Below are 24372 nucleotides of genomic sequence, written 5' to 3'. Positions count from 1 at the left end.
CTGCTCGGAGCAACCCCGGAGGGAAATGAATGAAGTGCACGTCACGGCAGCGCCAACCAATCGACGCCCGCTGCGGCTCCCTCCGTGCTCTTGGTAGGCTCTTCTGTCTGTCCGTCAGAAAGGCGGGCACAAAGAAGGGCGGGGGGAAATCTGACCAATCAGAGCCCCCTGCGGCTTCCTGCGCGTTTCTGATCGGCTCTTCTGTCAGTCCGTCAGGAGGGGTCGGAGGTGGGGGCGGGTCCGCGGCGGCGGCGGCGGCGGCGGCGGCAGGGCGAGCGCGCAGTTCCGGGCGCGCGGCGACCGTTGGTGAGTCGACCCGCGGGGATCGACGTCGGGGGTCGCGGTCTGGGCGGGGGCGCGCGGCGCCGGGAGGCAGCGCGGGAGGCAGGTTCGCCGCCGCCCCGCGGGCCTGAGGGGATTTCTCGGGGCGGGGGAACCGGAAACTGAAAGTCGGAGCGGGGCCGGCGCAGGAAAGTTCGCGAACGCCCGCGGGCGCCTGGTCGGGGGTCCACGGCCCGGGGTCCACCACGCGGGGTCCCGGTGCGAGGGTCCCGGCTCGGGGTCCACCACGCGGGGTCACGGCACCCCCTCTTCCCCAGCGTCGCTGCGGCCTGTGGGCGTCTCACCCCTTCCTCCCCGACCCCGGGTGGGCTCACCTGCCCCGCCGGGCCCCCGCCTCCCGCCGCAGACGGGCCTTCCGACCTGTCGGGTGTGGACGAGCTCCCGACCCCGGGGCAGCGCTCAGCGCTCGCACCTGCGGGGCCGCCTTCTGCCTGCGCTGCCCCCCAGCCTGCCCCGTGGGCCCCGGGGCCCCCGCCCGCGCCTCCCCTGCTGTGCGCTCACCCGCCTGCCCCCTCACTCCTTCCGCTGCCCCCCAGCCCCCAGCCTGTTCCGTGGGGGCTGACCCTGGGAGCGGTCTTGGTCCCTAACCCGGAGCCTGTCGGGGCCTGAGGTCAGCCTGCAGCCCCGCCCCCGCCCGAGGCTGGACGGTCTCTCTCTGGGCCTCACCTCGGGGAGCACGGGGGACCCCTGAGGAATGAGGCCGCAGGGGGTGGTGAGGGCCTGGAAGCAGCGGATCCAGAGTGGAGGCAGCTGCCCGGGACCGGGGCTGGAGTGGGCCGGAGCTGGCCGGTCCGAGTAGGGGCGTCTTGGCTGCCGGGAGATCCCAGGACAGCTGCTGGCAGAGCCCGGAGTGGGCCGCCCTGGCTCCGCCCAGCGAGGTCCGGGGCCCTTGTCACCCAGCAGAATGGCGGTGCTCAGCGACTCAGACTCCATTACGGTTTGAGGTGGAGGTCCCAGCCAACCCAGAGTTGTTGCCCAAGTTTTTCTTTTTTAAGAAAACAGCTTTATTGCAGTATAACTTACACGCCACAGAAGTTACTCTTGCTTGAATTTCAAACCAACACAGTTCTAAGAAGTGCTTTTCTTAAAGGCTTTTCCTAGCCTGGCTGGTGTGGCTCAGTGGTTGAGCCCCGACCTTCCACCAAGAGGTCAGGGTGCATGTCCAGGCTGCAGACTTGCTCCCCAGGGGAGGCCGTGCAGGGGGCAGCGATTGATGTTTCTCTCTCCCTCTCCCTCCCTCTCCCTCCCTCTCCCGTCAGTGCAGTGCACATACCTTTAAAAAGCCTTTCCCTCGTAGCAGACAGCGTTCTCACGCCTCTGAGCAGCGCTCTCCAGCCCCAGCCCCTCAGCCCCGCTCAGCCCTGAGGCTGCAGCTCCAAAAGCACTCGCTGTGACCGGTCTCTGCTCTGTGCCCGCCGGTCCTTTGCCTGGGACAGCCCTGCCAGTGCCTCGGACACCCACAGCCACGTCCAGAGCTCCTGCAGGGAGAGGCTGAGGGACTGCCACACGGAGCCGTGCAGGGGAGGGGGGGGCTCCCCGTCAGCTCCAGTGCGCCACCCTCCCCGCACGGAGACATGTTCCCCAACCTGGAAGCTCTCTGAACCCCGTCCTGTGGGCTTTCTATGGGGGCTCCATCATGAGGCATGATGGGTCACCTCCTTGGCCATGGGGAGTCAGTGCATCTGCAGCCCTCTCCCCGCGGGGAGCTGGGTGGCTGGTGGAAGGGCTGTGACGGACAGATGCTCCTGTCCCCTCACACAGGCAGCCCAGAGGCTCGGGGCGCTCTGTGCCAGGACCGGGAAGAAGACCAAACAAACACCCCAAAGTAGCTGCTGCCCCAGTGCCCGTCTCCACGGGGGGCACGGCCTGACCTTGAGCCGTGGAACTGAGGTTCCTCCGTGAACACTGCTCTGTCTCTGGCAGCAGTGCCCTTTCGCGGAGGCCGAGGCTGCGGTGGGAAGAGCGCACACGTGTTGGGAGCGTGTTTTGGGGAAGGGTGTGTGTCCTGCAGGAGTGCCCTGAGGCCTAGTTCCCGTGTGCACGGCGGGGTGGCGGGGAGCAGGTCACATGGGACCCCCATGGGGCAGCGGGCCTTCCTCTGGCGCCCCGGCCCGGGCTCCCAGCGCGTCAGTACCTGTAGGTGTAGATCCTCCGCCCAAAGGTTCCTCCTGGGGGCCGCCTGCGAGCACTCGGTGTCTGCGCCCCGAGGGCGGGAGAGGACGGGGTCGCCTGTCGTGGGGTGGACGGTGATCGCCCAGGGTCCCAGGCAGCCCGTGTGCAGACAGCACGGGGCCTGCGAGCCAGTGAGCGAGAGACCAGTGTGTCCGTGTGCTGAGTGGCCTCGGCACGGCCCCTCCGGTGGCTGCGGAGTCATGCAGGCTGTGCCGGGCCACCGGTTCGCCGGGTGTGAGGCCTCAAGTGCCAGGTCCAGACTCGGAGTCTCAAAGTGGTTTTGCCCAACGACACCCCTCCTGTCGCTGTTTCCTGGGGGGTCAGCCCCAGCACACGCCGTGGCCGCTCTGTGCAGGTCCCTCTCCTGGAAGGGCGTCGTTTCTTAACGCCTGGGCTCCCGCCGGGGCCGTGGCCGGAAGGGGCGCTCTCCGTCTGCAGGGCAGCCGTCCTCTGGGGGGACAGTGTTCCCCGCTCAGGGCCGGCTGGGCACCTGCCCCTTCCAAGGGGCAGTCCCGTTTCTTTGGCTTTTGATGTTGTGCGTGTCGGACAGAGTTCCATGAGAGGCTTCCAGATCTCGGAGTGCCGGGGTGCCCCTGCCCAAACCTGCTGGAGTGAGAGGGGCGGTGGCAACTGGCAGGGGCAGAGCAGCAGCACCAGGCGGGCATGGGAGAGGCCGCTGGACGGTGTGGCCACCTCTGGGCACTGCCCGGCTGGTGCACGACCTGTTGTAGAGGCCGTCCGCCATGCGGCATCGGAGTTCGTGTGGGACCCTCAGGAGGCCGGGCACCGCCGAGCACTCGCGTTGGCGGGAAGGGGCGGACAGCCCACTGGCCGAGGCGCTGCGGGGTGGGCATGTGGATGCCAACCATGGGGCGTGGGCAGGTCGCCACACCTGCTGAGCCTGGTTTCCGAGTTTGTGGCGGCAGATGGGACTGGATGGTTTCTCGAGCGTCAGAGTCATGCTGCAGCCAGTCCGTTTGACCAGTCAGAGTCCTGCCCACCAGGCCGGCACTCCCCGGAGGAGTACTGCGGGGTCGGCGCCTCTCGACTGCCTCGATGCCTGTGTTCTTCCTCAGGGCTTGGCGTTCTCGGGGGCGCGACTCCCATGGCTGCAGCCAGCGTGACCCCTCCCGGCTCCCTAGACGTGCTGCAGCCCGGCTTCTCCAAGACCCTCCTGGGGACCAAGCTGGAGGACAAGTACCTGTGCTCGGCCTGTAAGAACGTCCTGCGCAGGCCCTTCCAGGCACAGTGTGGCCACCGCTACTGCTCCTTCTGTCTGAGCACCATCCTCAGGTAGCCGGGCGGGCAGGGCGGGGCGGGCGGAGGGGGCAGGGGCGGTGGCTGCAGGGCTGCGCCAGCCCGGGAGGCTCAGGCAGGCTGTGCTCCAGGTGAACTCTCGTTGACGGCACAGGTTCACTGCAGAGGAGGGTGGAGTGGAGCCCCTGCAAGTCCGGGCCGAGCCAGGGCGCACTGCGTGGGGTGGAAGTGAGCGTGTGTTCGTGCTGGTGGTTCTGCTGGCATCCTCGCACGGACATCTCCGGTGCAGCGCTGACCGGCGGTGGGTGTGTCGTGCCTGCCGGGGGTCTCGAGGCAGGGCGCTGTGGCACGGGGCGGCTGGTGGCCCACACCTGCTCCGGTGTCTGCCTCTGGTGGGCGCGCCTCGTTCACCGTGGGGGTGACCGTCACAGGAGCAGATCTTCTCACCGTTCTGACGTTTGAACATCACGCTGGTGTGTGCTGTCGCTGACTTGGGGACGGTGCTGACGTGCTGAGCGGCGTGGGCTGGCAGACGCCGCCTGTCCTTGGCAGCAGGTCTCATGCAGCACCCCCTCTCCCTAGCTCCGGGCCCCAGAACTGCGCTGCCTGTGTGCACGAGGGCATCTACGAAGAAGGCATTTCCATTTTAGAGAGCAGTTCGGTGAGTGAAGCCTTGAGGCTAGAAACACCCAAATGAACAGAAAACACGTTGCAGTTCCTTAGTGGCACCAGTGGCGGGTGCACCTCAGCCGCTGGAAGTGCCCGCTGCTGCGCGGCTCCTGATTGGACAGGCTGCACGCGGGGGCCTGGTTTCCGTGGAGCCGGCTGCCGACTGCTCACGCGGGGTCGCTGTCTCCCCAGGCTTTCCCCGACAATGCTGCCCGCAGGGAGGTGGAGAGCCTGCCCGCCATCTGCTCCAACGACGGCTGCGCCTGGAAGGGGACCCTCAAAGAGTACGAGGTAGGCCGGCCTGCGCACAGCCCCGAGGCAGCCTGCCCACACACAGTGGGGCCTGCGTGACGCCCACGCGCTTATCTGTCGGGCGTCTGTGAAAGAGGCAGCTGGCACTTCTAACGTGCCCACTTAGCACCCAGTCGCACAGAGCCCTAGACCCTTCCCTGGAGCCCCGGCGGCGTGGCCTCAGTTTCCTAGTCAGTGGACTGGGTGCAGCCCCTGCCACGGGGTGTCGGTGGGGGGCATGTGCTGCTCGTGCAGGAAACCAGCTCTTGCTGGTGGGACTTCTCTGTTGCGTCTCCAGACGAACGCGTTCTTACTCTGGATTGTGCTGACGTTGGGAATTGCCCAAGTTGCCTGCACGTTTGTCCTGGGTCACAGGGAGGCACCTGGCCTGTGATGGGGTGCAGGGTGCGTCTCCCCAGGCCGGTCTCTGCCGTGAGGTGCCTTGTGTCTCTGTGTCAGCACGTGGGGTTCAGTGTGATGGGCGTGGAGGCTGAGAGGTGCCGAGGTCGTCCAGGAGCCTGGTCCCCTCTCTCTGTTTTTGTTGTTGTTAATCCTCACCTGAGGATATTTTTCCCTTTTTTTTTTTTATTTTTTTTTTAGAAAGAGGGTGGAAGAGAGGGAGAGAGAAACATTGATGTGAGAGAAATACATTGATTGGTTGCCTCCCACACGAGCCCTGACTGGGGCCAGGGATGAACCTGCATCCCAGGCTTGTGCCCTGGATCAGGAGTCGAACCTGCGACCCTCAGGCTGACACTCTAACCACTGAGCTGCGGCCAGGGCCTGGTCCCCTCTCTTAAGGACGCCCTTTACAGCGGCATCTCGGCGGGTTACTTGTACACAAGGGTCAGGTGGCCAAGTGTCCACCAGCTGAGGTGGCGTGTCCACACCACGGAGCACTATTCAGCCGTAAGAAGGAGGGCGTCTGGCCCAGGCTGCAGGGTGGGCGGACCTGGAGCACATGGGCTCAGCGAGACGAGCAGACACAGAGGCAAAGCCTAGAGGACCAGGGGCTGGGGCCCTGCAGGAGCCGGCTCAGGAGTGCAGTGGGGCCAGGGGCGGGGCGGGCTGTGGTCTGAGAGTGGACAGGCCTTGGTGCCACCAGGGCAGCCCCCGTGGGCGAGGCTGGGCTATTTGTGTGGAACCCAGGTCTCCAGGGTCAGGTGAGCCCCAGCCAGGGCTACCAGGCCACAGGCAGGCAGGGACTGAGCCCCCTCGGTGTGGGCGGGCGGGGTGGCGGCCGGCAGGGCTGCTTGGGAGCCTGGCTCCTGGGGGGCTCTCCCTTCTGCTTCCGGCGTGTGCGGCGGTGTGGTCCTCTGTGGGCATTGGCATGGTCTTCGGGCTCCGCTGTGTCCTGCCAGAGGAGTTCTGGGGTGCAGGGGAGGAGATGTGCCGGGGCAGGGAGCGGAGCAGCTCTGGGCTCCCCGCACCCTGTGCCTTCTGGGAGAGAGAGGTCTGCCTGTGGACAGGGTGTGGCTGCCCAGAGGCCACTGGTGCATCTGCACAGACGGGTGATGTTGCTAAGCAAGACCCTCGGCTGTCACTGCCCGGGCATCCAGGCCTCGGGGTCAGGGTCTCCTGGGAGGGCAGGAACTCGGGGTGCCGTGCTGCCTCTAGAGGCGGAGATCCCTGGGGACAGGTGGGCTAACCCCCCCACTGATTCCTCTGGGGTTTCTGCCGCCTCCAGGCCCGTGGTGTGGGCGATGGCTTCCTGGGCCTCTGGGAGGGCAGGACCGCAGCCAGTCCTGGGCTCCTGCCACGGCCGGCAGGCGTGCGGCTGGAAAGTCCCTGGCTGCCCCCAGCTCCGGAAAGTCCCTGCGCGCCGGGCCTGGTCATGTGGGAGGCAGTGCTCTCTGGGACAGTTGCTGGCCGTGGCCTTTGACATGGTGCTGACGACGGCACGGCTGCCCTCGGGCTGCTCCGAACGGGTGGCGCTGTGAGATCTCGGTGCCTCATGGAAGGGTGGAAAGGCTGGGAACCTGTGTGGCCTTTGACTGTTCTCTGCGATGACGTCTCGTGTCCTAAGAGCTCAGTGAGGGGTTGGTGCAGCCTGCTGGGTGCTCTGGTGCGCGGACCTGCACGGACCTGTCCGGCCAGGGCTCTGAGCGAGGGGCCCCGAGAGGCTACGCTGGGAAGAGCCGTGCCCGAGGGGAGGAGAGCGGGCCGGGCTCACCTCTGCTCTGCCTGGACGTCCCGTTGGGATCCTGGCTGAGTCAACGTTGCTTTCTCTGGCGTGTGCTTCTCTGAACGTCTCCGGGGTGGGAGCTGATGAAACCTATTGGCCCGTGCAGTGGTGGGTGGGTCCCTGATGTGGACACGGACCCGGGGGCGGTGGGCAGTGCAGCCACGATGGCCTGGGTGCCCTCGTCCCCGTGTGCAGGGCCCGCCCTCTCCAGGGCGCTTTGTCTGCCCACGTCCCCCAGGAGTTTCTCTTCCCATTTTTAATGTTTTTATTGGTTTCGGAGAGGCAGGGAGAGGGAAAGAGATAGAAGCATCGATGATGAGAGAGAATCGTTGATGGGCCGCCTCCTGCACGCCTCCCACTGTGCCCTGCCTGGGAATTAAACCGTGGCCTCCTGGTTCATGGGTCGACGCTCAACCACGGAGCCGTGCCGCCGGGCCCAGGAGTTAGCTTGCTGAGAGCACAGGTGCCTCTGAGGGAGCCGCGTGCCGACCGTGGCTGCTGTGCCAGGTCTTTGCGGGGACGCTTCGTGCTGAGTGGGGCCCAGGCGGGGCCCTGCCCCCAGTGCGGACGGGCAGGCGGTCCACAGACCAGAGGGCCCGTGCCCAGGGGAGTAGGAGGTTCTGCTGGGGCCGAGCTAGCAGGAGGCCTGAGCTGTCCTGTCCTCCCTGTGGCCTGCGAGGCTCCGGGTCCTTGGCAGACCCACTTGGCTCCCAGCCCACGTCCAGGCCCCGCCCTGTCTCACCCTCCACCCACCCCCGTCCGAGTGGTCTTCCCAGGCCCCTCAGAACCTCGGTGTCCGTCTCCCTGTTGGCTCCTTTGCAGCAGAGCAGTGGCCCGAGGTGGGGCTGACGTGGGTCCCCTCAGTTCCTGACTCCCCAGGTCTGAGCCCCACCCCCTCCTTGTCTGTCCTTCTCCCGTGCTCTGGCTCCTCCTGGGTCTCCCCTAGGCCTCTCCTCACCAGTCACCCAGAGAGCCCCAGGCTGGGACCTGCCTCCCTAGGATACACTTGGTGCCTTCCTGCCCTGTTGCCCTGCACCTCAGCTCTGGGAGGTGGGGCTCCCGGCTCGGTGTGCGGTGGGAAGGGGCTGGGCTCCCAAGTGCCTTCTCGCTCTGCCCTCGGGGCCCCTTTTCACAGCCGTTGGTTCTGGTCACTCTTTGGCCTTCTGTCCTGGCCGCCTGGCACCCAGCCGCCTTGGTCCCTGTGTCGCCGGCCGTGGCTCTGCTGCCCCCTCGGGGTCTCCCTCTGCTCCTGCCTTTCTGCACCCGTCTCCGTCGCGGCCCGTGCGCCCCTCTCCCTGGCCAGGGCTCCCAGGGCCCCGGAACATCTCTCGGAGCAGAGCCTCTGCCCTGTGGTCAGGGGCAGGGAGGGGCGTTCTTGGCATCGTGGGGTGGGGTGGGTGCCACCACTGGGAGTGGGTCCTGACCTCTGACCCGGAGCAAAGGTGTCAGAATGATTTCAGTTCTCGGCGTCTGGGCAGTGGCCCTTGCAGGCGGGCACTGTGGGGTCGACGGGAGCGGGAGCCGCAGCGGGGGTGGCACCAGCAGGCCCGGTGCGGCATGGCTGCCAGGGCCCCACATGCACTCTGGACGCTTTGCTCCCTCTGTTACCAGAGCTGCCACGAAGGACTCTGCCCATTCCTGCTGACCGAGTGCCCGGCATGCAAAGGCCTGGTCCGCCTCGGCGAGAAGGAGCGCCACGAGGAGCAGGAGTGCCCAGAGAGGAGCCTCAGCTGCCAGCACTGCCGGGCTGCCTGCTGCCGGGCCGACGTGAAGGTGCGTTGAGGCCCGCAGTGCCCGCTGTGGGGCCTGGGCGGGGGGTTCCGTGGGGAGCTTGCTGGGTGTGAAGGCAGAGCCGCCGACGAGAGCAGGTGCTAATACCTGAGGCCCCCACGGCGCCTGCAGGACCCACAGTGGCCGGTGCCACCTCTCAGGTCGGGTTTGGGGAACCGCGGGCCCCTGCGCTGAGGACAGGACACCACGCGCAGCGTGACGGCGCCAGGCCTGGTCCGGCATCGACATGGCTCAGTGCCCCCCCAACGCTCCGACCCCTTCTCTCTCAGGCGCACCATGAGGTCTGCCCCAAGTTCCCCGTGACGTGCGAGGGCTGCGGCCAGAAGACCCCGCGCGAGAAAGTAAGTTGGACCTGGCGCCTGTGAGACAGGCAAGATGGTGTGAGCTTCGCCACGAGGGGCCTGCGCTGCGAGCTCCGGGGACCTGGTGCCCAGGGAGCAGCGATGGCCTATGGCGGTCCCCTGTGGACGAGCGTCTGATCGCCTGTGGCCGCTCTCCTTTAAACTCTCAGGGATGGACATCAGGCTGCGCAGCCGTTCCTGAGGCTCAAGGGGGCAGGGCGGCCGCCCCCATCCCTGCCCCTCCGTCCCACGGCTCAGGCTCAGGGCTTTAAGAGAGAACTCACAGGGGTCCGTGCTGGTCACGGTCAGGCTGTTCCCTCCCACGTCTGTAGCTCTTCCTGCTGCAGAAAGCCGTTGTCCTACGATGGGGCACAGGCTGTCGTCGCTGGGCGTCCTGAGGGCGGCACCCAGGCCCGCTGCTCTGGAGGAGGTCGGCGGTCTGGGCGGACAGGCTGCGGGGCAGCGTGCCACTCTGTTCATTGGTGTGCTTCTGCGTGTGCGGTTTAAGACCGCTCTGCCGCACAGACGGTCCTGTAGCTGTTCTGGGAAATGATCACGTGGCTCCAAAGAGACCAGGAGAAGGGCTGAGAGAAGTCAGAGGGAACCCCTGCTTTGTCCACTCAGATCCCCGCCCGGCGGGCCAGTGGTCGGAGGCCTGCACCTGCCACTGAGGGTCGGGCAGACTTGGCTGTGCCCTGGTGACGGGTCAGAACCGGTCCTGGGGCGTTTGGGTTTGCATTTCTCCCACGTGCGCCTGCTGAGCACTCGCTTCAGGTCCATTGGGTTTGTCTCTCTTACGTTTGACCAAGGTTCCGTGGCTCCTCCACTTCCCGGGGTTGGTCCGTCTCCGTTTGGGAGCGTGTGTGTTGGGGCGGAGTGGTGTCTTTCCTTCCACTTCGCTTGGTGGTGGTTTTGATGGGGGCGGGGGGGCCTCTGTGAAGGTTTCTCCTGCTGTTGCTGATTGTGATTCAGCGTCGGGATGTTTCCGCTCCGAAGTCCGGTTTTCTCATCCCAGGTCCCTGGTGGATGGCGCTGGAGGGGCCACTCTTAGGTGTCCTGCGGCTGCTCCGTATGGGAACGTCAGTCTGTCTGTCCTCTCTGAGTCCGGGTGCTGTGCGTCCATGCAGCCAGCCTCTCGGAGCTCTGTGTCCGCTCCGAGGGCCTCGGTGCTGCCCTGCGCCAGCCCCACACTGCGGGGCCTGGTGCCCCCTTCCCGGCCTCGGACACCTGCGTCCCACAGGCTGCGGCGCCGGAGCGGGTCCCCACAGCGTCCTGAGGAGCTGGCCCAGGCTGCACCCGCCTCGGTTATGGCCACCTTGGGCGTGTGTGTGTGTGCGCGCGCGTGCGCCTGTGTGTGGGGGTGTGCGTGTTGGTGTGTACGTGGGTGTGTGCGTGTGTGTGTGTGCGCGCGTGTGCGTGTGTGGGTGTGTGTGTGCGCGTGTGTGTGTGTGCGTCTGTGTGTGTGTGTGTAGGTGTGCGCCTGGGTGTGTGCGTGTGTGGGTGTGCGTGTCGGTGGGTGTGCGCCTGTGTGTGTGTCTGTAGGCGTGTGTGTGTGAGTGTGCGCCTGTGTGGGTGTGCGCCTGTGTGGGTGTGTGTGCGTGTGTGGGTGTGCGTGTCTGTGGGTGTGCGCCTGTGTGTGTGTGGGTGTGCGTGTCTGTGGGTGTGCGTGTGTGTGGGTGTGCGCCTGTGTGTGTGTGGGTGTGCGTGTCTGTGGGCATGCGCCTGTGTGTGTGTGGGTGTGCGTGTCTGTGGGCATGCGCCTGTGTGGGTGTGCGTGTCTGTACATCTCGGCTTTGGAAGTGGGCTGTGGGGTTTTGGTCAGACAAGAGGGAAGAGGTGGGTGGGGTGGGCCAGAGACGGAGTGCACGCTGCCCCGGCCGCGAAGCGCAGCGTCTGATGTCACGTCCTTGTAGTTCCAGGACCACCTCAGGACGTGCGGCAAGTGCCCGGTGCCCTGCCGGTTCCACGACGTCGGCTGCCCGGAGATGGTGAGCCAGGCCCTCCTCGAGTCTCCGTCCCCCACGCACGGTGCGCCCTTCCTGACCCCCTGGGCCTCTGTTCGCTTCCACCTGCCCCCTGCCTGGCCCTCAGGTGCCCGGGCTCAAGCCCCAGGCTGCCTGCTGATCTCCACCTCCTGTGGCCCCCGCCCTGGCCACCCCGCCTTGTGCCTCCCGACACCCAGTGGCATCTCAGGCCTCGGCCACACTCCAGCCCTGCACCTTGTCCAAAATGAGCACCTTGGTTCGCCCAGCCACGCCGGCCGACAGCCAGCGGTCACTCTGGACTCTCTCCTCTCCCTGGTCACGTCCAGTGAGCGTGAAGACCCTCCATTCTTCCCGGACCCCACCTGCCTCCCCGGCTCACCTCTGCGGCCTGCATGGCTCTCCCTGTGTGACCTCGCCCGGCCACCTCCAACACTGACCTCCTCCCACCCCAGGGCCCCGCCCGCCTCTTCCCTGCACACAGCACACTGCCGGTCTCTGCAGCTCACAGGGCCCCTCGCCCTCCGTTCCCTGACTGCCCGCCCCCCCTCTAACTGAGGGCCTGGGCCCATGAAGACGGGCAGGCCTGGCGCCCGCTCCTCAGTGGTAGGTGCCTGGCAGCATTTCTTAGGTGTTTTTCCGAGGACGGCACACGAATAGCGCCGCCTCTGTCCCCTCCGTCCGTCTGCCCGCCTGTTGTCCGTGCACCTTGGTGCTGGTCGTGCCGTTCAGACCTGGTTCCCTGGCACGGGGCCTGCCGGGCCTGGGCCCTCAGCGGTCAGAGGACACAGCCTGGGTCTGGTTCCTGATCAGGTTGCGCGTGGCGCTGACCTCATGGGTCTGCGCCAAGACCTTGGCCCGGGCACAGCGACAGGGCTCTTTATTGTCCTGTCCAGCCGTCCCTGGGGCACCTGTCTGAGCGCCTCAGCTGCTCCCTGGGGTGGGGCCTCGCCTGCAGTTCCTTGTTTCCACTGGAGATGCGTGGAGGGGTCGGTCATGCTGGAGCGGGTCTGGAGGTTGGACGGGAGCTGACTGCAGAGTGAGATCCGTGCTCTGGACGGAACAGCTTGGTGACGGGCGGCTCTGGCAGTGGAGGGCCCTTCCCTGTCACTTTCAGTATAAGCCAGCGACTGGCTTCCGACAGGGATACGTGAAACCCGACAGGCAGACGGCGGGAACGGTCACTGACCTGTCGTTGCCTCGCTGCCAGGGCCTGTGCGCTCTGCGGGCCGTGCAGGGGGCGGTCAGGGCAGAGCGGTGCGGCGGGCCAGCCCCCTGGGCTCTGTCTCCGCAGGTGGAGAGCGAGAAGCAGCAGGAGCACGAGCTGCAGCGGCTCCGCGAGCACCTGACCATGCTGCTGCACGTGCTGCTGGAGGCCAAGCGCCCGGCCCTGGGCCCCGGCGAGGCGGGCAGCTGGGAGGTGCCCCAGGCGGTGGCGCTGCTGCAGAGGTGCGAGGCCCTGGAGAAGAAGACGGCCACCTTCGAGAACATCGTCTGCGTGCTGAACCGGGAGGTGGAGCGGGTGGCCATGACCGCCGAGGCCTGTGGCCGGCAGCACCGGCTGGACCAGGACAGGATTAAAGCCCTGAGCAACAAGGTGTGTGCCCGGGGCCAGGGCTGCTCGCAGAGCCAGGATGTGGGGATGGCACCTCCATCTCCAGCTCAGCCTCGGCCTGTTCGCTGCTGACCGACTCGGGGCAGAGGGGCCGTGGACGGGTGCCTCCACTCTGTCAGGACAGCCTCCCACTTCGGGCCGGGCGCCAGGGGGCTCGTGGGGACGGAGCCGAACTGAGAGGCTGGCCCAGGGCAGCCTCCGGAGCATGGGAGCTGGGACAGGTGGGCGTGGCTGACCTCACACCTTTCTGGGAGGTGGAAGCGGGTCCTCAGGGAGCGGGGACAGGCCCACCGTCCCACGTCCTCTGGGCTCCCCGTGCCCCCAGGTGCAGCAGCTGGAGAGGAGCATCGGCCTGAAGGACCTGGCAATGGCCGACCTGGAGCAGAAGGTGCAGGAGATGGAGGCATCCACCTTCGACGGCGTGTTCGTCTGGAAGATCTCCGACTTCGCCAGGAAGCGCCAGGAGGCTGTGGCCGGCCGCACCCCTGCCATCTTCTCGCCAGGTGCCGTCTGGAACTTGTGCTCCGGCTGCTGCTGCTGTGTCCCCGTGTCCCCCGTCCTCCCCCTCAACCCCGCCCCCCTTGAGTCTGTCCCGTCCCGCCGAGGCCAGGAGCCGCTGTGCCTCCCTGAGAGCAGGCGTCAGTGACAAGTCCCCCGTGGTGGGAGCCCCGTCCCCACGCCTGGCTCCTTGCATCTCAGCGTGGCCACCAGGAGTGGCAGCTGCACCAGGCGGGACTCCCCGGCCAGGCCTGCTCCTGTGTGCACCCCACACCCCGCTGCTGGCTGCTCTCCTGCCCCTTCCACCGCCGTGTGGGTCTCCTGGAGCGCAGTGTGCGGGGCGGTGATGTCTGTCCCCAGGGAGGCGGCGGGTGGGCCTTGCCCCTACCTCACCCCTACTCACCCCCCAACCCTGCAGCCTTCTACACCAGCAGGTACGGCTATAAGATGTGCCTGCGCGTGTACCTGAACGGGGACGGCACGGGGCGTGGCACACACCTGTCTCTCTTCTTTGTGGTGATGAAGGGCCCCAATGACGCCCTCCTGCGCTGGCCCTTCAACCAAAAGGTGCGCGAGCTGCCCTGCGCTGCTGTGGGCCGGAGCCTGCGGGGCGAGGGAGCCGGGACTGGCGCCCGGGCTCCTGGCCTCGGGCGTGCATGTGGCGCTGTCGCCGAGCGTCTGGTAGCACCGGCTTCCACAGGGAGATGCCGCCCACCCGCCCGGGAGAGCCCATGTCCAAGGGAGGGCCTTCCTGGGGCGGGAGTGCCCCTGAGACGGGGACGGAGGCTTGGGGGCAAGGCCAGCACAGAACTGGGCTGGGGGCGGAGCAGAGTGCGCGGGGCCTCGGGAAGGGGCTGGTCCTCGGCGTGGCTGGGTGTGCAGATGTGCTGGGCGCACTGAGCAAACCCAGGAGTGCGTGCGGGTCCGTGGCGCTCGGCTCAGTCGTGGGGCCCAGGGGTCCGAGGACAGAAAATGTCAGAATGGGCACAGTCCCCTGAGGGGCTGACGGCGGGGAGGCGGGCTCACGCTGTCCCTCGGACTCTCCTCCTAGGTGACCCTCATGCTGCTCGACCAGAACAACCGGGAGCACGTGATCGACGCCTTCAGACCCGACGTGACCTCGTCCTCTTTCCAGAGGCCGGTCAGTGACATGAACATTGCGAGCGGCTGCCCCCTCTTCTGCCCTGTCTCCAAGATGGAGGCCAAGAACTCCTACGTGCGCGACGACGCCATCTTCATCAAGGCCATCGTGGACCTGACGGGGCTCTAGCACCTCCCACTGGGGTCAGGGCCAGGGCACCTGGCCTGTGCTTGGTGACAGCGACCGTGCTGGGCCTGAGCCTCACGGCAGTGGGCAGGCCGCGCTCACATCTACCCCCAGGAGAGCACCTCCGGGGGGCCCTCAGCCCCAGGTCCTGCTGTGGGTGCTTGGGGCCAGGCGGCAGGAGCTCTGGGCGAGGCGGCAGAGGGCAGGCGGGCCACGTGGGGAGTCGCCCGTGAGGGGCCCAGTGCCTGTCCCACCCTGGGGCCCTGGAGACAAGGACAGTGGGGCCTGGCATGGCTCTGCGGGGACTGCTGTGCCAGCCTGGCAGGCTGGCGGGTGGGGCGGCGGCTCGTCCTGAGAGCATCCCACCGCTGCCTGTGGCATGTGCCGGCCTCGGTCCGTCTCCCTGAGACGTGTGGCTGGCCCGTGAGGCCGGGGAAGTTGTCATTAAATGGTTAAACCTGTGGTGTCCACTGGCTCCCGCCTTGCAGGGGCTCCCTTCTGGCCCCCCAGCCCGTCTCCACCCTGAGCGGCTCTGTGGTTCCCTGACGCTCAGCTCACGCCTGTGGGCTTGGGAAGACAGCGGTTCTTTCTTCCGGAATGTTCTTTGCTGGCTGGCTCCTCCCTCAGACCTTCCCAGGGTCTGCCTTGAGAGCAGGACCACACCTTCTCCCGTTCTGGACCGACCTCACCCCGTGGGGCGTGCAGGGTCCCTGCTGGGAGCAGCCAGTGGCTTCGTTGGTGTCTGGGGACCTGACGGCAGCATTGGGCCCCCTCCCCCACCCCCATTCCCCCACCCCCCATCCAGAACTTCTCTGGTGGACTGACCCCAGGAGGCCTCAGCCTGTTCTCCGGGCCCGTGAGTCAGGCTGGTGGGCTGCCTGCGTCTGCAGAGGGATCCCCGACTCTGACTGCCCTTGACACTGTCACTTGTCTCGTGAGAAGTTAAAGGACAGAGAAGCACAATGACGCAGTGAGCACGCATGTCCACCTCCGACCCACACGTGGCGGTGCCGAGTGGCACTTGGACTCGGTCACTGGAAGGTCTTCCCCTGGGGGTGCTGCTGAGCCGCCCCAGGGCCGAAACGTCCTCGAGGTGGTTGGGGTTGTCCGTGACGTTGGCATCTGTACCTGGTTTATGCGCGTTTCCCGGTGCACGTGGGAGGGTGTCCTGCCATGGAACCCCGGAACTCTGTGCTCGAGCGCCAGCCCGGCCGCTGTAGGTGCTGCCTCTATGATGACAGGACAGGTGAATCTATCTGTCCCTCTATTCGCCGGGACAGGCGGATCCACGGGCAGAGGCTGTCCACCCAGTGGGCGGCTCAGAACCATCAGTGAGGAGAAAGGGTCAAGGGAGGTCAGGGGGAACAGGCAGCAGGAGGTCCCAGACCCACAGCCACGGCCTGTGACCTACGGGGGAATGGCCCCGTGTCCCGAGGCTGGCAGCTGTCACCCAGCAGCGGCCTGGAGGCCAGGAGGCCGTGAGCCCAGGGTCTGTCCCTGCGGCTCCGGGCACAGCGCGTCTGAGCTCTGCACAGGCCCAGGGCTGGCGCGGGACGGAGCTGCTCTGCACACCGGCACAGCTTGCCCTGGTAACGGTCCCATCCTCACAGGTGCGGCTACCAGGCCACACGCAAGTTTAAATTCATAAACTGAAACCGTGTTCCAGAGCCACTGCTGGGGTCTGTGTGTATGTCCCTCGCCCACACACAGTCCCACCCTGAGGCTCTGACCCCCGGGGTGCAGGTGCTGGGAGGTGCCTAGGACATGAAGGTGGGGCCCCGTGATGGGATCAGTGCCCTTCTGAGAGGGGCCCCCCGAGGCCACTCATCTGTGAGCACCTGGAGGGCCCCCCGCCTGCCGGCACCCGCCTCAGCCTCGGCCGCCAGGACTGAGGGGAGGGGGGAAGCCTGGCCTGCGCTGCTTGGTGGTGCAGCCGTGGACTGAGGCACCTGGACTGACCCCATTGTGTTCCCGCCCTGCAGGTGGCAGCTCCTGTGCCTGCCAGTCCCCGTGGGCACTGTGCCTGTGCGTGCATATGTAACAGGCATGGTGTCTGTCTCGGCTTTAATTTGCCGGCCCCTAATGTTGACTATCTCCTTTGGTGAAGTGTCCAATTCTCTTCCCATTTTTAAATCGAGTTGGGTTTCTTACTGCCGAGTTATGTAGTCCAGACACAAGTGTTGTTGGGTATGTAATTTGCAACTATTTTCTCTGTTTTCTATCCTCTTAACGTGTTTCTCAGAGCAGAAGTAACTTTTTCTAACACGGGTGGTGGTTGCGGGGTCTGTGGGCACCTGCGCCAGCACCAGGGCAGAGGTGTGTGGTGGCGTCTCTGGGGTGGGTGGCTGCAGGTCACGTGGAGCTGGTGGTCCTCGCGGATGAGGTTGGGTCTGGGTTCATCATGTGACTGCAACCAGTCCTTCCTCCATGGACTTTTTACTTCTGTGAAAACCCATCCGCCGTGTTTGTGTGAAACGTGTCCCGTGGATGTAACCAGCACCACTGTCCTCGTTACCAGACCTCAAGTGCGGTGACTCCTCCAACTTCATTCTTGTCTTTCAAAGTCGCTTCAGCTGCATTTGTTCCTCTGCAGATACGTGTGCATCTTAGAATCACCTTGCCCGCAGCTAGGAAAGCCCAGGGGGACTTGGCCGGGCCGCCAGGCCTGTCGACACCGAGCTGAGTCGCCCCCAAGGAGGAGGTGTCGTGTGTGGGCCTGTGGGCCCGTCACCCCCGCTCTGCAGAGTGGCACGCGACGCCCTCACGTGCTTGGTTAGGTTTCCGCCTGGCATTTCTTCCTTTTCCAGCTAAAGCCTAATGTTTAGAGACCTGGTCAATTATCACGTTACCGTCGTGTCCTGTACGCTTCCTGAACCCATCTCTGGTTCCAGGAGGTTCTTGGACTTTTTGTCGGCGGGGGTGGGTGCAGGGGGGTTTATGCCTCAACAGTTATGTCACCCATGAGTAGGGACAGTGTCTGCGCCCTATCATTCTTTCTTGCCTGGCTTCACAGTGAGGGGGAACAGGTGGGGGCGGCGACTGCCTGTTCCCGTCTTGGGGGCAGTCCCTGTCACCCGAGTGCCTTCTTATCTGCAGGTTTCTGGTCCACGCCCTTTGCTCAGGCTGAGCAAGCGCCCTTCCAGCCCTGGCCAGACGCTCTGCGGATGCTTCCCCCGCACAATCAATGCACGGGCGTGCGAAGCTTCCCGGAACCAGCAACTCCCGCTCTTCACTTCTCAGACGCGGTGCGTCAGCGCTCGCTGGGGTTTGCGTCTGTGTTAGCAGAGACGACGTAGTGTGTTGCTGCCAACTGTTTATTCGGGGCCTGAACAGGTGGTAAGTGACATGCAGTCCACTGGGCCCACAGGTGACCCGCATCGCCCACCAGAGGGGACCCTGGGGCTCCCAGGGTCAGGCTGGGCCAGGACCACCACCCAGGGCCCCAGAGGGCCAGCCGAGGGGGAGGGTCGTGCTGACATCACAGGGCCCAGGCCTAGGGAGAGGGGTGGGTGAAGGGGGGCTCCCGGTGTCCCGTGCACCCCAAGCAGCCAGGAGGCCGCCCAGGTGCCCGAGAGCTAAGCGTCACGGCTGTGGGAGGTGGTGTGTGTGCACAAGCGTGGTGGGGTCCAGTGTCTACTGCCGCCCGCGGACCCCCTTCCTCAGGCACTGCTGCTGCGAGCTCTGCCCCCACGCCATCTGGGCAGCAGCTTCCTCGCGGCCTCAGTGGGTCCTGCAGCGAGGACACGGGTGCTTCTCGGGTACGCCCCTCAGCGCCTCTGGCTGGCGAACCAGGAGAAGAAGGGGCGCGGGCGGGGGGCCTGGAGGATGCGCACGGTGCGGGGCGAGCGCCAGGCCTTGATGGTGGCGTCGTCGCTGGCTGTCAGCAGGAGCTCCTGCTCCTGGGGGCTGAAGACCACGGAGTTGACGACGTCCTGGTGCCGCAGCTTGGCCAGGCAGATGTTGTAGTGGCGGTCCCAGACGTAGCCGTGCCGGTCCTCGGCCCCACTGCGGGACAGCTGGTGAGCCCCCGCGCCCGCCGGCCCCGCCGCCCGCCCGGCGCCCCTACCTGGCCACGAAGTCCCGGCTCACGTCCAGGAAGATGAAGAAGCACTCGTCGTTGGGCGTGTAGGCGCGGTGGGCGCGCAGGGCCCGCTTCACCTCCCGCATGGTCTTGAGGTCAAACACCAGCAGGTCGATCTCCTCGGCGATGGGCGGCGGCTGCATGGGGTCGGTCACCACTGAGCCGCTGGGCCAGGCGCGGCTGTTCACGTACAAGTACCTGGGCGAGGGCACTCTGCTCGCTCGCGTGCACGCACCTGAGGCGCCCCTCTCCTCCCCCGCACCCTGCGCACCTGTGGTCGGGGGACAGGCCCATGCCAACGATGTGCCCGTGCACGTCGATCACGTGGTCCAGGGCATCGAAGAAGGCGTCGGAGGCCCGGCCCTCGCCCAGCACCGGCCCCGCTGTGGTCATCTGGTGCGGCAGGATCTGCTTGATGCCAATCTGGTGCGGGGAGTAGGTGAGGCAGCCGGTGGTGAAGATGAGGAGCTTGTGCTGGGCGCAGGCCGCGATGCCCTCGGGGGGCTTGGTGCGGCCCTGGGCCAGCAGCTCCGCCACCCTGGTCTCCAGCACGCGCTCCGCCAGCGGCGGCTGAGCCCGGGTGTCCAGGAGCCCGTGCAGGAGGCGCCGCCAGCCCTCGGTGCGCACGGGGGCTGGGCCAGCCGCCGCTGCCGCCGCCTCCTCCTCCTCCTCATCGACACCGTCGCTGCCCAGGTCGAAGACGCGGCCCGGGGGCGCGCTGCTGTCCAGCAGGAGGTCGGGGCTGTCGAAGCGGCCGCAGTCGGCCACCATCACGGTGCGGATGGTGCTGGCGTTGAGGTTCTGGATCTTAAAGAGCCGCTTCACCACGTTGACGTTCTCAGACTCAACATCCTGGGGGGCGAGGGGGCGAGAGGGCGCAGGCGGCGGGTGACCGGCAGTCGGACCTGGGGCCGCCCGTCACCTCGGGGCGCCCGCCTCACCTGGAAGGCGTTGTTGAGCCAGAGCACGGAGCAGGAGGTGACGTCCCCGATGCGGTGCAGGTTCCCCGAGATGAGGCTGGTCTCCGTGAGCCAGCAGCCAAACACGTCGTACGGCTTGTTGCGCACTCGCGACAGCAGCGCGAAGGTGTCTGGGGAGGAGCGGGGGCTGGGCGGGGGGCTGGGCCACCGGAGGGCGGGCGGGCGGGCAGCGGGAAGAAGCTGGGGCAGGGGTGGGGTGGCCAGGCGCCCAGGCCGCGCTCACCTAGGCTGATGACCGCGATCTCCCCGGAGGAGGAGTTGTGGGGCCCCAGGAACACCCCCGAGGCCAGCAGCAGCGAGTCGTCCTGGTTGAACTGGGAGAACTGGGTGTAGCTCCAGTTGTAGGGCCGCATGTCCGCGCTGTGCAGCAGCGAGATGGTCAGGTCGTTGTTCCAGATCTGTGTTGGGGGCGGGAGGTCGGGCCCGGGGCACACGCTGCGAGCCCTGGCCGTCCGGCCCCCCCAGGCCCCCCTCCTCCGTCCGGCCCACGCAGGTGCCCAGGAACCGCCGCCGGGGCTCCTGCCGTCGGCCCAGCCCAGGGGCGGGTACCCAGGGCTCAGCTCTGGCCTCTCCGGTCCAGCCTCGGGGCCTGGATGGCCCTGGCCGCCCTCACCTTCACGGTGCAGTCCTTGGAGCAGGACGCAAACTGGTAGCCCGAGTGCGAGAAGCTGAGGTGCAGGACCTGGTCAGTGTGCTCCCGGAGCGTCTGCACCTCCACGCAGGGCACCGTGTCGTAGAGCCGCCGGAACTCCTCATACCAGGACGTGGCCGCTGTGGGGGGGGGGGGGGCACTGCTGGGGCCTGGCCGGGGGGCCAGCCCTGCCCCTGGAGCTCACTAGTCACCACCCCCACCTCGGGGTGGCCTGACCGCCCGGCCTCCTTGCCAGGCCTGCACTCCCAGGTCCGGCCCGGCTGAGCCCCTTTGGTGTGAGGACCTGGGCAGCAGGTGCCGGCCTGTGGACTTAGGCGGCAGCCATGGCGACGGCCTTGCCCCACCCAGCCGCCCCGGTGGCTGGAGGCACACGGGAGCTGACCTGGGTGTCGGGGCACATCGCGGGCCACCTGGTAGTAGCGGTAGAACTGCTCCCTCCACAGGAACTCGTCTCGGGACACGGCCTGCCACTGGCGGCACACCAGCCCGGCGGCCAGCACGTCCCCAGGGCCCAGGCTCAGGAAGATCTGGTAGACCAGGCAGTCGGGGAGCAGGGGTGTGCCCCCCTCCTCCATCGTGACATTCTGCCCAGGCGGCCCTGAAACCCACACACGACCTCCTCAGCCACGTGTAGGACCGGGAACCCCCACCCCGAGGAGAGGGGCAGGGCCTGGCTGAGCAGACATCCCTGCGGCCGCTCCTCCAGCCCACCAGCTGCCCTGCGGGAACCCACGGCCCGGGTCCTGTGCGGGGGGCCGGCTGGCCACGCGCCCGTGGGGCCCCCCGCTAGCCCCCGGGCCAGCAGCAGACCCCTCAGCACTTGTGGGCCTGGTGCAGCCCGAGGGGGAGCATGGGCCGGGCGCTTGGGGACCCCAGACCCACCGGACCCAAAAGGTTCCAGGCTAAGAGACAGGCCTCTGGGTGGGGCCCCCCGACCCCCCCACGACGGGGGCCCAGGGAGACATGGGTGCCAGGGCTGGCGGCCGCTCCAAGACCAAGAAACGCAGGCCCCACGCTCCGGCCACTGTGACCTTGCGGCCGGCCCGAGGCTGCGGAGCCGTCGGCGGGGGGCTTCCTCCCAGAAAGGGTTTGGGGTCCGCCCGGCCCAGCGCCCCCGACGCCGCCGGGCCCTCCAGCCGCCCGGGGTCTCTGCCTGCGGCCCAGGGGAGCCCGCGGGCCGGGCGGCCTCGGACGAGGAGCGGGGGGCGGGGCCGGGACCGCCCAGCGCCCCCTCCCACTCCGCGAGGGGCTGCGGGCGGGGCCTCGGCTCATTCATTGGCCGGGGCGCGGCGGGGCCGGGCCGGGGTCAGGGCGGGGCGGGGGCCGGGGTCGACGCTCCGCGGGCCCTGGCGCCGGGGTCGGGGGACGGGCAATTACGCTCCCCGGCGGCGGGCGACGTCGTTCCCCGGGGCCGGCGCACTCACCGCGGCCGCCTCCGCCCGGCTGCGCTGCCCCCGCCCTGGCGCCCGGCCCCGGCCCGCGGACCCGCTTCCGCCCGCCGCCGCTCCGCCCGCCGCGTCTCTGCCGTGGAGCCGCCAGGCCGGCGCCTCGAGCGCCGAGGCATCGATGGGCGCCCGCAACTGCGTCAGCTGCGCCTGCGCTTGCGCCCCACCCGGCGGCGCTCACTGCGCCTGCGCGCTCGGCGAGCCCAGGAGAGCGCCCCTGGCGGCCGGGAGGAGCGGCGCCGGCTGGGCTGGTGCCAGACGCGGTGGTGCGTTCCAGACCCGCCTCCGCCGCTCTCCGCTCTCCGTGGTCCGTTCCTAGCAACTGGCTCCCGGAGCCTCGGCCCCGCGGCCCGGCGGGGCTCAGGGTGAGCGTCGACCTAGGAACCAGGAGGTCACGATTTGACTCCATGTCAGGGCACGTGCCCGGGTTGTGAGCTCGATCCCCAGTGGGGGTGTGCAGGGGGCAGCCGATCCATGATTCTCATCATTGATGTTTCTCTCTCTTCCTCTCTGAGATCAATAAAAATATATTTAAAAGAATAAAAAAGACCGGTGCCTACCTCCAGGAGCTGCGGGCGGTTTAATGGAGATAAATGTGCAAAGGCCTGAGCCCTGGCCACGGGGAACGGGTGGCGGCTGCTGGACTAGTCAGAGGTCCCCTCGGACTCTGTACCCAGGACCTGCGCCAGGGCCCTGCGGGAAGTGCAGGGTCAAGGTCAGATGTCCAGGGTGAGGCCAAACTCAGGAGGCTGGGGGTGGGGGACCCTGGCTGGGGCTTGGAATCAGACGTGACTTCCCGGGCAGCCCCGGACAGTGGACTCCGACCCAGGACAGGTTCATCCTGCCCTCGGTGTTGCTCAGACCTGTCGCCTCCGCCGCCTCCGCCATGCTGCCGCCCAGGACTGCACTCCTCTTGACTCTGGTCCTGGCTGCTGGCTTCCTGGGTCTGGGGGCTCGGAGACCCCCCCAGCGCCCGTCCCCCATCAGCGCCATCCAGCCCAAGGCGGGCTTCGACGCTCAGCAGGTAGCTTGCCCGGTTCTGCAGGGAGGGCCAGGCCTGGCAGCCGTGCCCTCGGCCCTCACCCCGCTGCCTCCAGTTTGCAGGGACTTGGTTCCTCGCGGCCGTGGCCTCCTCCTGTCGCTTCCTGCAGGAGCAGGGCCACCGGGCGGAGGCCACCGCAGTGAAGGTGGCGCCCCAGGGGGCAGCCATGGCTGTCAACACCTTCCAGAAGCTGTGAGTCCTGCACGGACCCCGCCCCCACCCAGCCCCGACCCACCCCCGCTGGGGCCCGTCCCGCTGTCCCGCACGGGCTGCCCAGGGTGGGCGCCTGAGCTGCTGTGCCTTCGCCCCCAGGGATGGCATCTGCTGGCAGGTACGGCAGCTCTACAGAGACACGAAGGTCCCGGGCCACTTCCTGCTCCAAGGTGAGGAAGGCAGCAGGAGGGGATGCCGGGCCGGGGGTGGGGCTGACGTCACTGGCCCGTCTCTGCCCAGCTCGAGGCGCGAGGGGAGACGTGCAGGTGGTCGTCGGGGAGACGGACTACCAGAGCTTCGCCGTCCTGTACCTGGAGCGGGCGCGGCGGCTGTCGGTGAAGCTGTACGGTGCATCCCCGGGCGCCCTGGCTCTGTGCACACGGGGCCCCACCGGGGAGCTGGGCCAGCCCAGATGGACACACAGGCCCTCCCCTCCCCCTCCTCTCCCCCTCCTCCCCTCCCTCCCTCCTGGCGTCCTGACCCTCGCCTGCCAATCGGGGGTCCAGGGACGCGCCCCTGCAGATAGGCCCAGGTGTGGGACAGGGAGGGGGCAGGAGGGGCCGGGGTCAGACACGGCTGGGCGGGTGGCGGGCACGCAGACCCTGTCCCCAGAGCGCCCTGCCCCCCCCCCTCGGGTGCCCCAGGAGCCCTGTGTCCCACAGTCCGCTCGCTCCCCGTGGACGACTCGGTGGTGAGCACGTTTGAGCAGAGTGTCCAGGGGGCCAACCTGACCGAGGACCACATCTTGTACTTCCCCAAATACGGTGAGTGCCCCCAGGCCCCAGGGAGCGCCCGCCCTCCGCGGGCCTTGCCCCGGCCACACTGACCCCTGCTTGGCCCCCAGGTTTCTGTGAGGCCGCTGACCAGTTCCATGTCCTGGATGGTGAGTGGGCGGCGGGCCCGGCTGGGCGGTGCGCGGAGGGCGGGCGCGGGCCCGGGTCTCGCTGGCTGAGCGCGGTCTCTGTGCAGAGGTCAAGAGGTGAGGCCACCCAGCCCCTGGATGAGAGGCAGAAAGGACCCTCCGCTGAGGCCTGCACCCCACCTGCCCCCAGAAGCTGCTCCTCACCCCCAGGACCCTGGGCACTGCCCCCATTAAACGCCACCCTTCTCGGGCCGACTCCTTCCTTTCTGTGCTGGCTCCGCCCCGGGGCCCCCGCGGTGAGGTCACCTCGGGTCACTCCAGGCCATCGCGTGGGCATGTGACGGCTCCCCACGTGGGTCAGGACCCTCCCAGGAGGCCAGGTGACCGTGGCTCTGTGGGCCCAGGTCTGGGTGAGCTGGCACCGGCTCTGGAGGGCTGGAGGCGGCTACGCTCATGGCCTGGCCGGACTCGGGACTCGGGACTGGTCTGGGGCGGAGTCCCCTCCTGGCGTCGGGCAGACGGGTCCCCTGCGGTGAGGTCACATGGGCGGGGGGCAGGGGGTACAGAGATGGGGGGGTCTGTATCCCAGGTGTGCCAGGACTGGTGAGCACAGGGGCTCTGGGCACACAGGGGAGGGACCCCCACACAGCCGGGCGGCCCCCCAGGAGCCGATACCCAGGGTTTGGC

The 24372-nt window shown here is 67.5% G+C and overlaps 3 protein-coding genes across 5 annotated transcripts; 2 read left to right on the top strand and 1 right to left on the bottom strand.

Annotated features, from left to right (window-relative positions):
- Positions 1–237: 237 nt before the first annotated feature.
- Positions 238–14871, top strand: TRAF2 (TNF receptor associated factor 2). Its single transcript, XM_054726780.1, has 11 exons — positions 238–306; positions 3591–3807; positions 4354–4432; positions 4633–4731; positions 8528–8689; positions 8977–9048; positions 10962–11036; positions 12325–12627; positions 12971–13148; positions 13562–13710; positions 14195–14871. Exons 2-11 carry the CDS (start codon positions 3620–3622, stop codon positions 14411–14413), a joined length of 1524 nt encoding a protein of 507 aa, XP_054582755.1. The 5' UTR covers positions 238–306; positions 3591–3619; the 3' UTR covers positions 14414–14871.
- A 2839-nt stretch (positions 14872–17710) lies between these two features.
- Positions 17711–21668, bottom strand: FBXW5 (F-box and WD repeat domain containing 5). Of its 3 annotated transcripts, none has more exons than XM_054726770.1 (8): positions 21548–21668; positions 20506–20721; positions 20085–20242; positions 19695–19869; positions 19433–19581; positions 18763–19343; positions 18477–18689; positions 17711–18415 (listed from the first exon to the last, which is right to left on the bottom strand). In XM_054726770.1, the coding sequence occupies exons 2-8, from the start codon at positions 20696–20698 to the stop codon at positions 18178–18180; spliced, it is 1707 nt and encodes a 568-aa protein (XP_054582745.1). In that variant the 5' UTR covers positions 20699–20721; positions 21548–21668; the 3' UTR covers positions 17711–18177. The 3 variants fall into 3 exon arrangements, with proteins under 3 accessions (XP_054582745.1, XP_054582743.1, XP_054582744.1); XM_054726768.1 differs by lacking the exon at positions 21548–21668 and adding an exon at positions 21006–21332; XM_054726769.1 differs by lacking the exon at positions 21548–21668 and adding an exon at positions 21155–21332.
- Positions 21669–22451: 783 nt separating this feature from the next.
- C8G (complement C8 gamma chain) lies at positions 22452–23865 on the top strand. Its single transcript, XM_008152634.3, has 7 exons — positions 22452–22592; positions 22666–22802; positions 22923–22993; positions 23064–23171; positions 23486–23587; positions 23668–23706; positions 23793–23865. Exons 1-7 carry the CDS (start codon positions 22455–22457, stop codon positions 23804–23806), a joined length of 609 nt encoding a protein of 202 aa, XP_008150856.3. The 5' UTR covers positions 22452–22454; the 3' UTR covers positions 23807–23865.
- The last annotated feature ends 507 nt before the right edge of the window (positions 23866–24372 follow it).

Source organism: Eptesicus fuscus, chromosome 15 (genome assembly GCF_027574615.1).
Source record: "Eptesicus fuscus isolate TK198812 chromosome 15, DD_ASM_mEF_20220401, whole genome shotgun sequence".
NCBI lineage: Eukaryota > Metazoa > Chordata > Mammalia > Chiroptera > Vespertilionidae > Eptesicus > Eptesicus fuscus.
The sequence above is the reverse complement of the archived record's forward strand: the minus strand, read 5'-3'. Positions and strand labels throughout refer to the sequence as shown.